Source organism: Haliaeetus leucocephalus, unplaced genomic scaffold (assembly GCF_000737465.1).
Source record: "Haliaeetus leucocephalus isolate CR32 unplaced genomic scaffold, Haliaeetus_leucocephalus-4.0 Scaffold184, whole genome shotgun sequence".
NCBI classification, from domain to species: Eukaryota; Metazoa; Chordata; class Aves; order Accipitriformes; family Accipitridae; genus Haliaeetus; species Haliaeetus leucocephalus.
Genome location: NW_010972620.1, coordinates 10,395,090 through 10,407,791, shown reverse-complemented (window position 1 = coordinate 10,407,791; position 12,702 = coordinate 10,395,090). Strand labels below are relative to the sequence as shown.

The following is a 12,702-nucleotide window of genomic DNA, read 5'->3' as shown; positions in this document are numbered from 1 at the left end:
GTCATGTTCAGCCTCAGATATGGTGTTTGCAGTATGCAGTGTGACTGGAGGGGGTTGAGGAGAACATCCATGGCAGGCTGGGTCAGGAGAGTCTCATTTGCCTGTGGATCTGAGCTGTGTGTCAAAGATATGGGGAAATACCCCAGTGAGGAGTATTTTGAAGGATAGAGTCTGGGATGGGATGGGATTGACTAGGTAAGCGGCTCTTGCAGATTATGTGGAGTTTGACTAAGTAGAGAATTTTCTCCCATGGGAATGGAGGCCCATCATTCAGAGTACTGGTCACTTCTCCCAAGGAAAATGATCCTGTTCTGCTGGGGGTCAGCTGTACCAGTTCCTTGGCTCTTCCTTTTACAGCTGTGACTCCTGCTGGTCATCCTCCATGACAGTTAGTGGCCCAACCAGCAGCAGAAGCTGGGGAAGGGAGAGGAAAACTGTGCAGGCTTTTGCATTCTGCTAAATCACAGAAATGAGATCTAGGAGACTTCTGTGGTACCATCTCTGCTCTGGCCAGCTCAATTGGAAGGGTACTTTGCTCTGAATGAGTCTCCCCCTGTTGTGTTTTGTTGCAGCGGTCAGCTGTTGACCTGTTTAGGGACTGACTTCCACCGTGGAGCTGGAGTCCTCGATGTCTTCTATGAAACACCCTCCCTTCTCCTTTCTTGTGGATATGACACCTACATCCGCTACTGGGACATACGGACCAGCACCAGGTGAGCCTACCCTGCTGGCATCTGGAGCCTGCATGAGGCTCCTGGGCTCTCCTTGTGCAGTGTCTGGGGACTTGCCTGCAGCTGAATTAGCTCCTTCAGGCAAATTGAGTCTCAGTTTCAGTGGTGCAGGAGTGGAGGTTCAGCCCTGCTCGGCTTTGTGTTGCCCTTGCAGGAAGTGCGTCCAGGAGTGGGAAGAGCCCCATGACAGTGCCCTGTACTGCATAAGGAGTGATAAGAACCATATGATTGCCAGTGGCTCTTCTTACTACGGTGTGGTGCGGCTTTGGGATAAACGGCAGACTCGGTGCCTGCAGGTGAGGGCTGGCCAGAGGCTGGGCAGCAGCAGAGCTTTTGAGTTGTTCTCCGGCAGGCCAGTGCCAATGTCTCTTTGGAAGAAGAGAGAGGGGCTGCTGTACTGTCTTTGGGGCGAGCCCACTGTGGAGAGCCTAACCTATATGCATGGAAAAGCCTGCTTTGCTCAGGCATCTCAGCCTTTGTGTCTGTGACACCAGTTGGGGTCTTTGGGCTGACCTCTTCTTTGAAAGGTTGATTCTCCTATTTTCTTGCAGAGCTTTCACCTGTCTTCACCCACCAGCAGCCCAGTGTACTGCCTCCGTTTCAGTACCACCCATCTGTACGCTGCCCTGGCATCAGCCCTACACGTCCTAGACTTCACAGCCCCATGAAGGGTACCGCCGCTGCTTCTGGTCACCCCAACTCAGCAGAGTTGACACTTGGCTCAGGGAATCACAGGGCAAGAGAGGTGAGAATGGCCCGTGAGGCTTCTGAAGGGATTTTTTTGCCTGCCAGAAAGCTACAATGAAGAGTGCACAAACAGCCAGACTTTCTCAACCTCACCTGCCTGTTAGTGGAAATAAAGGCCGATTGTCCTTTACCCTTTTTATTTTGTGCAAGTCAGGGTTTGTTATATTAATTGTGTTCTTTTTTTTTTTTTTTTTTTTTTTTCTGCGGATACAGCATTTGAGGGGCAAGTTGAGCTGGGATGCCCTGTCAGCTGTGTGTGCTGTTCAGGTTGAGATCAGCCAAGCTCTGAGCCATGTGAAGCAAGTCTAGGCTGTGTGTGGGGTGGACTGATTTGGTGGAAGGGAAACGGGTCTGGAGCGGGGCCCACCTTTCACCTGCGCTTGCTCTCTCGACAGCTGCTTGTGTTGTCCTTTGCAGTCAAGAGCAAGAACTGAGCTAAAAGGCAGAGCCAGCCCTGCTTTCAGTGTATGCCTCCCCAAGCTGGCCATCAGGTCGGGCTGTGCACTTGGCAGGGCTGAAACGGTTGCATTTTGCTAAATAAAACTCTGAAGGCAAACAAAAGAGACTGTATGTTTTGTTTCAAGTTCCAAAGGGGCTGCGATGTTACCCACTGATCACAGAGGCCTGGCTGGGTGGAGGAGGTTGGGCCTATTTTTCAGACACTGTCTACATATCTAATAGATATCTCTCCCTGGCTAGATCCTGTGATGCTGCTGTGTTGAAGGCAGTTCCTGGGATCTTGGATCTTGTGTCACTTGTTCAAACAAGAATTCAAAAAGTAGGATCTGCAACTTGCTTGCTGCCTGCATAATGAAGCAGCAAACTGGACTAGTGCAAACACCAAGGCCTTGATGTGATTTACTGGGATCCTGTAGGCACATCTAAGTGGGCTCCTTCTTGTGTCAGCCTTCTGAACCCAAGCTGGCTCTCAGAACAACTACAGCTTTCAGCGTGCTCTGTGCTGTCTGGATGAATGTGGATGTCTGTGGATGGAAGTGCTGTGGGTGAATGCAGCGATGTCTGTGATCTGGTCATTGGGGAAGGAGGTGCGTGTACCCTACTTGGCTGTGAGTTTGGCTATCCTGGATAGGTAAAGGAGCGGTTTTGTATCACAAACTGGGAGCCCATCTAGGGTGAAGCACACAGCGTGGTCCTTTGTTAGAACTTAACAGGTAAGAGGCTGCTCTTCCCTTGTGATGCACAAAAATTGGAAGAGGGTGTTTGGAGCCCCTGCCTGAGCAGGGAGGGAGTGGAACCAACCAGCTCCTCACCTTCTTGAAGGGAGTCCTCCATTCCCGGTGGACGTGAGACAGCAGCTCATGGTGTAACGTAATTTAAAATTATGGCTTTGCTGCAGGATCGCATTCTCACAAGGATCTTTCCAGCACAGCTCCCTGTCACAGTTCCTGATCTGTATCTGTTTCTCTGCTGCCACTCGTGCCTGCTTGCTGCCATCTCCCTTGTAGCTACCATCGTGCTACACGTTCTTGTGTAAGTGGCAGAGTTGATGTCTAAGTGCCCCAAGCAATGATCTGCTGCTGTAAAAAGACACCATGGCTGGAACAATCTTCCATCAGCTCAAAGCTGTAGATCCCAAAGGCTGCTAGGTCAAGATAATGATCCTGGGGGGACCTCTGGGTTATAGGTAACACTGAGCTGTTGCTGAAAAGATAGTGCTTTGCATCAGGGGTTGCTAACTACTGCTGCTGTATTGCTTGGAGTACTTTGGGCCCTGCCTGTGTGGAGAGCTTTAGGTAAGTGATTAGGCACAAGATCTAAGGCCAGAGAGAGTGAGCTGGCAGAGCTTGGGACTGGGGGAGGTCTGTTTTTTCTCAGGTTGTGGTGTGTTACAGGTCCTTTAATGAAATTGGGAGGGAGGGATGGAGATATTAAATGTCTTTGGCAGTGTCCCCAACGTGAGGGAACTGAAGTAACTGTTGGGTGGGAGGAGAGGTTCTTTATTGCACTGGGACTTGGGCAAGGCCCAGAGTAGGAATGAGCATGTCAGCTGAGCAGGTGAACGAGTATCACTGGCGCAGGAGACTCCTCCCATGACAGCCCTGCCTGCAATGTTGCTGCTGTCAGTCCTGCCATTTCCTTTCTGCAGCCCATGTTGGTGGGTCCTGCACACTTGTAGCTGCTTTTAGGTTCTTCCTGGCTGAAGCCAGGAGCAGAGCTGCAGTCCCATGGTGGTGCCAGCACTGATGGGTAGAGGGATGTACCCTCACATCTCGGGTGATGTTGGGGAATGGGGAAGCTGCAAGTGGGGCTGGCACAGTGGCTCTGATGAGCTCTGCTAGTCAATGGTGCCTCCGTTGTCTTGTGGGGACTATGCAGGTGGGTCCTGAGCCACCCAGCAGTGAGGCTCTAACTGGGGATGCCACCCAGGCTCTCAGGAGTTTTTGTGGTTTGAAAGCAGTCCTCATCAGGGGAGCTACGCTGGGAGCCTGCGACCGGCTCACTACTTAAAAGTAGGGTTTGTTTGGGTAGGAGCCATTCAAATATGAACCGGGGTGGAAGGACATGCAGAAATCTAACCACAGGGATGGCTGGCACAGGGTAGAGACTGTAGCTGTTTGGAGGGCGAGTTGCTAAAGCAGCACTGCTGTCCTTGTGCATGGGGTGCTGTCTCTGCAGTGAGATTCGTGACCGGCCGTGTTTGTGCCCTCATGGAAGGGGTGTGCTACTGCTACTCCTGAGCTGGCCAGCAGCCCCTGCCACCACTTTCCCCTCCATGCCATGCAAATGAAGGCAGCTGCATTTTGGTTCCTGTGTTCTACGCAGCCGTCTGCATTCTGCATGTCACATTGCACATGGCTGGTGGTAAGGAAGCAGTTGGGTGTCCTCCTCTTCACCCTATTTCACAGGCTGTGCCCATTCAGGTCTAAGCATTGATGCTGTTTGCAGAGATACCGGGGTCACCAGAGCATCCTGCTAACTGCACGGAGGACCTTGCACAACAGTGCAGGAGGGAGTTGCTTCAAAGCACATCCCAGGCAGGTAAGCAGTACAAGGACAGGGTTCTTGGTTTCCAAATGTTACTGCCTTCAGCAATGGTGGCAGAGAGACGGAATTCCCAAGGGGAACTACCCAGCTTTCATGTCGCTCCTGCTCATGGAGGATGGGGAAAAGGCTGCTGGCTGTGGATGCAGTGTGCTTCCTTTGCATGCCGCAGCTTCCCACAACTCGTAGAAGGATCATAAATGTCTGTAAATCAGCAGACCTGGCAGTAAAGAGACTGACTGCCCTGCCGTCTCCCTGGACCTGCAAAGATTCCTCCAAGCATCTCTATTAACAACAGGACTCATTTTTATTGGAAAAGGCAAAATAAATACTGTGAACCTGTGCTGGAGACCTGCCCCCCACCTCAGCCTCTTGGCAGCCACTGCTTACTGGGTCTTACAGTCACCATCCCCGTTGTTTGCTGCCTTTATCTTCTTCAGCTCCTTCTGCAGCTGCTCTTCTGCAGCCAGGATCTCCTTCGGCTTCTCATACTGTAGGACAGAGAGAAAAGCCCTTAGCACTCCTGTTCGGCCTCTGCTCTAAGCAGACCAACTGGGGTCAGTTGCTACCAGTGCAGCTGGGACCCTCCTGCCAAGGGGTGCCCTTCTGTTACCAGCTACTTCCAAAGCCCATCTGGGGAGGTGGTGCCATCACACTAGGGACACTTGTCAAGATCTTGGAGGGTCTTTTACAGTGCAGGTGAAACTTTCCAGTTAGATGTGGAGTCCTGTCCCCCAGCAACCCCTCTGGAATATCCTGGCAAGCTGTGTCATGCAGATCCCTGGTGTGCTCGCTGGTTGTATGCTCACATGTGTTTTCTATATGTGTGTGTGTATATATATATATAAAAATACAATATGCATTTTTTAAAAGGCAGACAGAGAAGTAAGAGTTGCAGTTCCTCTGTCCTCCCCTCGGAGCCCCCTTGCCCAGCTGCAGTTTAGTGGTGGATGCAGGTGCTTTTTGGCAAGGGTTTGGCCCATAGCAAACAGAAGCTCAGAAGGACTTAAGCTGCTCCTCTTGGCCTATTTCCTCTGCACGTGCGCCCCCAGTTCTGCTGCGAGGTTTCCCTTGGAGGGGATGCTCTCTGGGTGGCTGACTTCTACATTTAAGAAGATGAGCACCTGCTGCTCAAAAGCATTTGTCTGCCTCTGCTTCTTGCAACAAGTGCCCATTTTGCTAGTCTCTCACTTCCACCATGTGCACGGAAGCATGTCCTCTCCATGTGTTCTCTCCAACACAAAGCAGCAGGTGATATATTTTTTTTTTATTTTATTTTTTATTTAAGACTGTGAGACCTCTAAGCACATCAGGTCCTTGGACGTTTAACACTTACGCTCTGAGGCAAGAGAAACTTGCTGTGACTGAGAGTGGAAGCTTGCTTAGGCCTGGGGGAGGGGGATACATGGAAAACAGGGCACAATAGACACTATTCCACCTGCAAGTCACCTTGAGCAGCAAGAAGGGCCCCTCCTGTGGCCTGGGCTGTCCTGGCTAGTGTCAGCATGCCCAGTGTAATCTGAAACTCCCACTGACTGTGTGACAGAGCAGGGGGCTCATCAGTGACCCTCAGCAGATCTCGCTGCTCTGCCTCATTTCCCCACATGTAAGAATTTTAAATTCTTTGTGGACATAAAGAGAAGGGCAAAGTGCTGTTCTACATGGCTAAAACCTCACCGTGATAATCAGGGTGTTGTTGGCATGGGTGAAGCTCAGGGCAGCTGCGTCCAAGGGGAGCTGGTATCGGTCCAGGTCAGGAATAGAGAACTTCTTGTAGTACCTACAAATGAGAGAGGAGACAGAAACAAGGAAGGTGGGGTTCCTATTCCCCTGCTAGCAGTGCTGAGCTACAGAGTGCTGTTCAACAAGGTGTAGATGAGGACAATAGACCTCTCAGGGTTGGCAGGAGGACCCTGTGCCATGTTGTGTGCCTGCTGGTGCCCCCAGGCTAGCAGAAGCACTGGAAACAAACCTCCAAACTGGAAATCAGAGCTGGCAAAGTCCTGAAGGGCTTTGGTGTATGAAGGCAGGCTTGGTCCCTCCAGCTTGCTCTTGAGTAGTGCCAGATAAGGTTAGGGACAGACTACTCTGCCCTATCAAGAGGTGTCCCTTGTCTTTGTCCCTGCTCATGGCCCCTCATTCCCTCTAAGTACCAACTGCCATTAGCTCTTGTCAAAACAGCTGTCAAAGCCCTTGTGCCCTGTGACTTACTTTCCTGAGTGATGCACCATTTTGTGTTGCAATCCTTCCTAAACCCATGTTTTTTGCCACTTGCTCTGCTTCCTAGATAACTTCCTGCTTTGGTGGCATGGTGGTGCTCAGGCACACCCCTGGGCACAGAGCTCCAGGTGTAGCTGCCCACAGTCATCCCAGTCTCTGCTCTGCAGCATCTCCATGCAGCTCCCATGATGGCTGTGGTGCTCCTCTGCATTCCCAGCTCCCCTAGTTGTTCTTTCCCTGGTCTCTATCCCAGTATCCTGATCACATGTCACATCCAAGCGGAGGACAGGGAGATTTTGCCCAGCTCCCTATCCAGCCTGTGTCCCTCCACCGACCAAACCTTGAGCTTTACTCTGTATGAAGGAAAAGGGGATAAGGTTCAGAACTGGAGGGGTTATAAGCTGTCTAGGTACCAAAGAGATTTCCTAAGTCTTTGGGACCAGAACCTTGTAGACCTGTGTCTGTGTTTGCCTAAGACCTTTCTTGCTTGGCATGGCTTGCCCTGCATCTGCTACTTCTCTCTGGGCCTGTGCCAAATACATTAGTTGGTGGTCCTATGCCCGTGTAGAGGCATGGTTGGGTTCTTAATCTCTTCCAGCACTCTCGTGGGCAATCCCCTCCAAGGAATTAGCCTCTACTTGGTACTGAGGTGCCCAGAGCAGAGCAGGAACCAGCAGCGGCTGCTGTCATGCCAGGAGGGGTGGTTCTCCATTCAGCTGGCTGTGTGTGAGGCTTGGCCTCTCTAGCTACCTCTGCCCAAATTGCAGTTTATTTTCCAAGTCACGGTGAAAACAGCTACAAAGGGCAAATGGCTCTCCTGGTGCAGTGGGAGGAATGTACGCAGCTTGTTACCGCAGGGCTCAAACCGTTCTGTGTTGTCACTGCTGTCGGTATTTGGAAAAGGTGGCAGACATGGATAATAAGGGAGATGTCAAAGGTTAAACAGCAGAGATTAGATGAACACAAAGACATGTTAAGGAAGTGTTAACTTCTTACCGATTAGACAAAAAAAAAAAGCAGTACACAGAAAAAAAACACTGTTTCAAAGGGCCTTGGGAGTCATCAATGAAACAGCAGCATTCTGCTGCCCCAGGACTAAGGAGAAGGGGAGAAGAATGGCTTTGGCTGGCCTCAAACTAAAATCTGTGACAAGATCAAAGGAAACAAGATCTGCCTGGCCACCCCCTCCTCCTCCTAACATTACCACTGCTTCTCACTACAATAATTGAATCAGGTTTGGTGTTTGGGGAGGTTGCTTTCTGGGTTTGTTTTTAAAGTTTAGTTTAATGGATTTATTTTACAGCAAGAGGTTTTAGACAAATCCCACTTGAGCAGCCCTTGCCGTGGCCAGAGGGAACGGGAGTGACTGGTAGCAGTGAAGAGCTTCTGGCTGGGCTGGGAAGGCAGCTGATGGGCGGTTATCCCTGCTGAGGCAGGCACATTCTCTGCCCTCGCCTCTCACCCCATGGCCAAGGGCAGTATTGCACTCTGAGCCTGGGTCCTGCCCTGAGACCCACAACGCGTATGTGAAGTCACCTCCACTATTTTCCTATTGGAAACCCACTTTTTGTCAGCCTGTAGGGAAAACTGCTACTGGTATGCTGAGAATTTAGAGCTGAGCTACTCAGTAATGACTTGGCAACCCATCCCGTTGCTGTGCCTGTGGCTGGCGGTCAGCACAGCTCTGTTGCTCAGAAGCAGCGTGGCTGACTTCCAACGACTGGAGAGGCTCCGAGGCTTCCTTTCTTTCCCGTAGTGATGCGCACTCTCTCTGTGACTCCATGCCTTTGTTGCTATCTTGGAATTAGTTGCTGAGTGGTGCTTTGCCCTGGCCGAGACCCAGGAGAAATGATGTAAGATGTCCTGGAGCCTGTACTAAGTATTCTGGTGCTGGAGTCTGTCCCTGTTCCCTACTGACAGCAAAGTCGTTCTTGTTCCCAGTAAGGCAGCTTTCAGCTTTAAGTCCAAAAGTCCTTAACTTTCGTATGCAGGCCATGAGCCACTGTAAGGTCCTTCAACCCTCTCTGACACTAGCCTATGAGTGTGCAGTTATCAACTGCTTGTGCGGAACTCTAGTGTTTTCCTGGGAGTAGTACAAAAAACTTGAAGTCAGGTAGGGCATAGGTGAAGCCTCAGTGGTACGTTATAACTTTACAGCACCTACACAGGCAAGGAAGTTCTCACATACACACTACTATTAGGATTGGGAATAGTTAAGCCTGTCTGTGATAGTATGTGGTTGGACTTAGGCTCATGTACTCCCTCCCTGTCCTAGCTCCATGTGTATCCACGTGTGGCTGATGGGAACCTCATTCATCTTTGCTACATAGGTCTCCCTCCTAAAGTGCCACTCTTCTCCTGTGAAACCCTCTGTGTGGATTCAGGCCAGCATCTTTCTGTATTAGAGCTGTAATTGCTTGCTGCTTTCATGGGGCAGATGCCCTCTTCCTCCTGTCTAGCCTCCTCCTGTTTTTGAGCATCCAGGTGTGCTCATGTGCAGAGCTCAAACACCTCCTTGCCACTGCCTCTGACGGGGTAAACCCTTGCCTGAAGACATACGGGTTCTGCCATCTGAAAGGCGTTCAGCGGCCAAAGTGGAGCAGTTATTTGCCAACAGCACCACCTACAGCCAGCTACCAAGAGCGGCTTGAAGAGGGCAGGGGGCAAATTGGGAAACACTGGGGTTGATTTTACCCATGAATCTGACCCTTCTCTGTTCTGCAGCAATGTTGGGGAGGGAAGGCAAACAGAGAGCAGCCTGCCCAGCTTTCCATACTGGTGTATTATCCCAGTTTGTAAATAGCTTTCACTTATCTTCCAAAATCCTCCCTTGTTCTAATACTTGCTCCTTGCTCTCTCTTCCCAATACTACTGCTCATCCTGGCTTATCTCACTGAGCCTGTAAAAGCTTCGGGCCACAGTGTGTGTCTCATCCCATGAGAGATGCCATGTAGTGGCACAGTATAAGATGATGCTTAAAAGCCTTTCCTTTTTTTTTCCTCCCATCTCAAATTTCTTTTGGCAGAATGTTGTGGTGTTTTTTTTCCAGATGCAGTCTGCCTTTTTTTCTTGCTACCTCCACATCATATCATTGGCATTGTGACTACAGTACAGGTTTACGCAGGGAGATCTGTCTGCCTGGGTGCCCATGACTTTGCTGTACCTGTTGAATCCTGCATCCCCATGAGTTCTGAGATACAATGACTAGATCAAAGTATCGTGTCAGAGGGAGAAGATGGGATGCTCTAGCTTCAAAAGGTCTGCAAGGCTCTGTATTTTTCTAAGGGAGCAACATTTGACAGGGAAAGAACAGAGCAAACATCATGCTACTGGAACCATGAGGTAAATTTGCAAAGGCCAGTGGAAAGCTTGAGGCGCTCTACTGTAAACATGTCTGGGGCAGTTGGGAGTGGAAATTGGACAGCAGGAGACATGCAGCTGCGAGGTGGGGCCCCTCAGCCCTTGCATGCTAGGGAGAGAAGGGAAGAGAGGACAACCCCCTTGTGCAATCACTAGCCTGCCCTCTGTGCCAGCCCACCCCAAGGGACCATCAGCACTGGCAGTGCTGTCCTTACTGACTTCTTGTTGGTGGTCCGGATGACGCAGCAGCGCTGCTCTTTCTCCACAGAGACGCTGTAGACCTCCTTGGGGTAGGGCAGGTTACGGATCCGCCACTGGAAGCTGCTCAGGGTATCCTTCCTCATGAAGACAGGCTACAGCAAACAAGTACCTTTAGCAAGGCCCCTCCAGCTGTCTCCTCTCCTCCCTGTCCCTTCTTCCTGTACTACATTGAGAGGCTCCATGTGGGAGTAGCTCTTTCACACTGGAGTATTCAGGAGTAACTCAAGAAACTGCCTAGGCATCACTTTCCTGGAGCTAGCACTGCTCTGCCTTTACCCAGGGCACTGCCTGACCTGCTTGTAGGAGGCTAAAAGTGTTCAGCAAGGAAGTCTTGCGGTACAGGGTTACAGGGAAACCAAGCCTCTTCCTCACAGGCAACCGAATACTGAGCTCTGCCTACCCTAGGGACCTGCTGAATTCAGTCCTGGCTCTTCCCCAATTTGCTGTGCAGGGCTGTGCTTGTGTTTCAGGTCTGTAGAAAAGTTGGTGAAAGACTAAAACCTCTGACCCCTAAGCTAGAGGGATGTGAAGATGAAACAGTCTGTGCTGTGTTAAGGAGCAGCTTGCTAGGCACTACCTGTGTTGGCCTTTCACTGTCATTGCCTCTGCTTTCCACCCACTGACTTGTCCTGGCACTGGCCTTCCTTTCAGCCTACTCTTTTGGAAGCCAGAATAGTAGTTGGCCAACACAGCAGTACAGTTTCTCTACTTAAGGAAACTGCAAATCTCTTGCAAGACCCCAAAAGAACCTACACTGTGCCTCCTTTCTACCCAGCCCTGCAGCTTGGTGATGTAGTAGAGTGCTGGGCAGGTTAAGGCTGTCTCTTGGGGCTGAGTGATCTGCAGTCTACCAGCTACTGCTGTAAGCACAAGACTAGGTAGTTTTAGGTGCAGTTATGCCTGCAGACCCTTACATACGTTGGAGCTGCTTTCCTTTATGAGCTCCAACTCCAGTGGTCCCAGGAGCGGTGAGGTTGGCTCTCCCACTTCAACCTGCCACTTGCCGGAGCCCCCAAGGGTGTTCTTCTCTCGCCATTTTCTACCTGTGGAAGGGAGAAGAAGGGTTTTCATTATTCTGGTCTATAAGAAGAACTCCAGCACATGACTGCCAAAGCTGCCCAGCACACTGAGATGATATGAAGATATGTATCTTAATTCCAGTCATTTCCTCTTTGGTGTGAGTGGATCTGTTAGCTGACCTATTCCTGAAGTCAGAAATTCTGTACTGAGCATGCCTCTTTTTTGTTACTTGGTGCTGAAGCCATGGTGGGGTTGCAACAGGTGCCATGCTGCAGCTGATATGGTTTTGGACAAGAGCCATAACCAACACCTTGCTTGTTTGCAGTTGCAGAAGCCACCAAAAAGCATATTTCACTGCAGCATGTGCTACAGCCTCTGTGCCTGCCTATGCAAGATGGCCATCCCATTTAGTCCATCCAAGTCTGTTGTGACAGATGAGCTGTCTGGGAGAGATCCTGGGATAAAGCAAGGTCTGCTACGTCACGGAAGTCAGAGAGGCCTTGGCCCACACTGAACCATACTTACATTTCTACAACATTCCGCTACAGGCATGCTTATCTCCTAGAATATTTAGGGGCGATTCATTCCCTACTACGAGGTCCCTCCCAACACTCCAGTCCTGCGAGTGCAGACCTGCTGCCATGCATACCACGGCTGTGCCCTGACCCACGCCTGCTGTGGGCCAGCTGAGAGCACCACTTACTCACTAGCTGACCGGTCTTCACATCGTACTCTTCGGCCATCTCCTTCCCATCCTCGAACAGGTAGTGGATCTTCCGCTTCCCTAGAGGCAAGGCAGGCAATGAGGGTAAATGGGAATACACCTATCCCTGGCTGTACGGCCCCGTCCCGCTGTCTGGGGCCGTGTCCCCCCGTTGATGGTCCAGTGTCCTTTGCCGGGGCCCTGTCCCGGGTGCAGGGCCGTCCCTGGGAGCGCTCCGTCCCCGCCCGCTCGCTGCAGGGTCACCCCAAAACACGTCGGGGGGCCGCGGGGAAGGAGGAGGGGGGGCTACCCCGTCTCGCCACCGCGGTTACCGTCCTGCACCAGCGCTGTCTTGCTGGCAGCCCGCAGCCTCTCCAGCCAGCTCGGCACCGCCATGGCGGCCGGGCCCCGTCACCACGGCAACGCGGACACTTCCGGCGGCCACCCGGAAGCACTTCCCGCCGCCCTGGCCCCGGCCCGTAGGTGAGAACGGCCCCGCTGCCGTCCCCATCTCCCCCTCCCCCGGCTGCGGGGAAGCCCCCGCGCCCCGTCTGGTTTTGGGGGTGTGTGTGTGTGTGTGTCCTTCCCCTCCTCGCGGTTGGGTTCGTGGGGGGCTCCGGCCTCTCCCCCGCTGGTGCGGAGGGTCTTGGCCTCTCT

At 51.7% G+C, this 12,702-nt stretch overlaps 3 protein-coding genes across 3 annotated transcripts in view; 2 read left to right on the top strand and 1 right to left on the bottom strand.

Moving 5' to 3' along the window:
- FBXW4 (F-box and WD repeat domain containing 4) overlaps positions 1–1,680 on the top strand; it is a gene marked incomplete at its 5' end in the record, with an annotated part of 62,416 nt that extends 60,736 nt beyond the window's left edge. Inside the window, 3 exons of the mRNA XM_010565002.1 lie at positions 573–713; positions 886–1,027; positions 1,283–1,680. Coding sequence (XP_010563304.1) covers positions 573–713; positions 886–1,027; positions 1,283–1,399 — 400 coding nt within the window. The remainder of the gene's footprint in view (positions 1–572; positions 714–885; positions 1,028–1,282) is intronic.
- Positions 1,681–4,769: 3,089 nt separating this feature from the next.
- On the bottom strand, positions 4,770–12,469 carry DPCD (deleted in primary ciliary dyskinesia homolog (mouse)). Its single transcript, XM_010564841.1, has 6 exons — positions 12,378–12,469; positions 12,046–12,126; positions 11,241–11,365; positions 10,281–10,414; positions 6,159–6,261; positions 4,770–4,972 (listed from the first exon to the last, which is right to left on the bottom strand). The coding sequence occupies exons 1-6, from the start codon at positions 12,439–12,441 to the stop codon at positions 4,868–4,870; spliced, it is 612 nt and encodes a 203-aa protein (XP_010563143.1). The 5' UTR covers positions 12,442–12,469; the 3' UTR covers positions 4,770–4,867.
- Positions 12,470–12,499: 30 nt separating this feature from the next.
- Positions 12,500–12,702, top strand: part of POLL (polymerase (DNA directed), lambda) — a 12,831-nt gene continuing 12,628 nt past the window's right edge. The window contains exon 1 of the mRNA XM_010564840.1: positions 12,500–12,528. The gene's annotated coding sequence lies outside the window, so the exon portion shown is untranslated. The remainder of the gene's footprint in view (positions 12,529–12,702) is intronic.

Bases quoted from the DNA above. Each gene is read 5' to 3' on its own strand.
- DPCD (XM_010564841.1), bottom strand. From the start codon at position 12,441: ATGGCGGTGCCGAGCTGGCTGGAGAGGCTGCGGGCTGCCAGCAAGACA. The intron at 10,415-11,240 runs GTATGTAAGGGT...TGTTTGCTGTAG, and splicing joins TAAAGGAAAGCAGCTCCAAC to CCTGTCTTCATGAGGAAGGA. The intron at 6,262-10,280 runs GTCAGTAAGGAC...TCTCATTTGTAG, and splicing joins ATCCGGACCACCAACAAGAA to GTACTACAAGAAGTTCTCTA.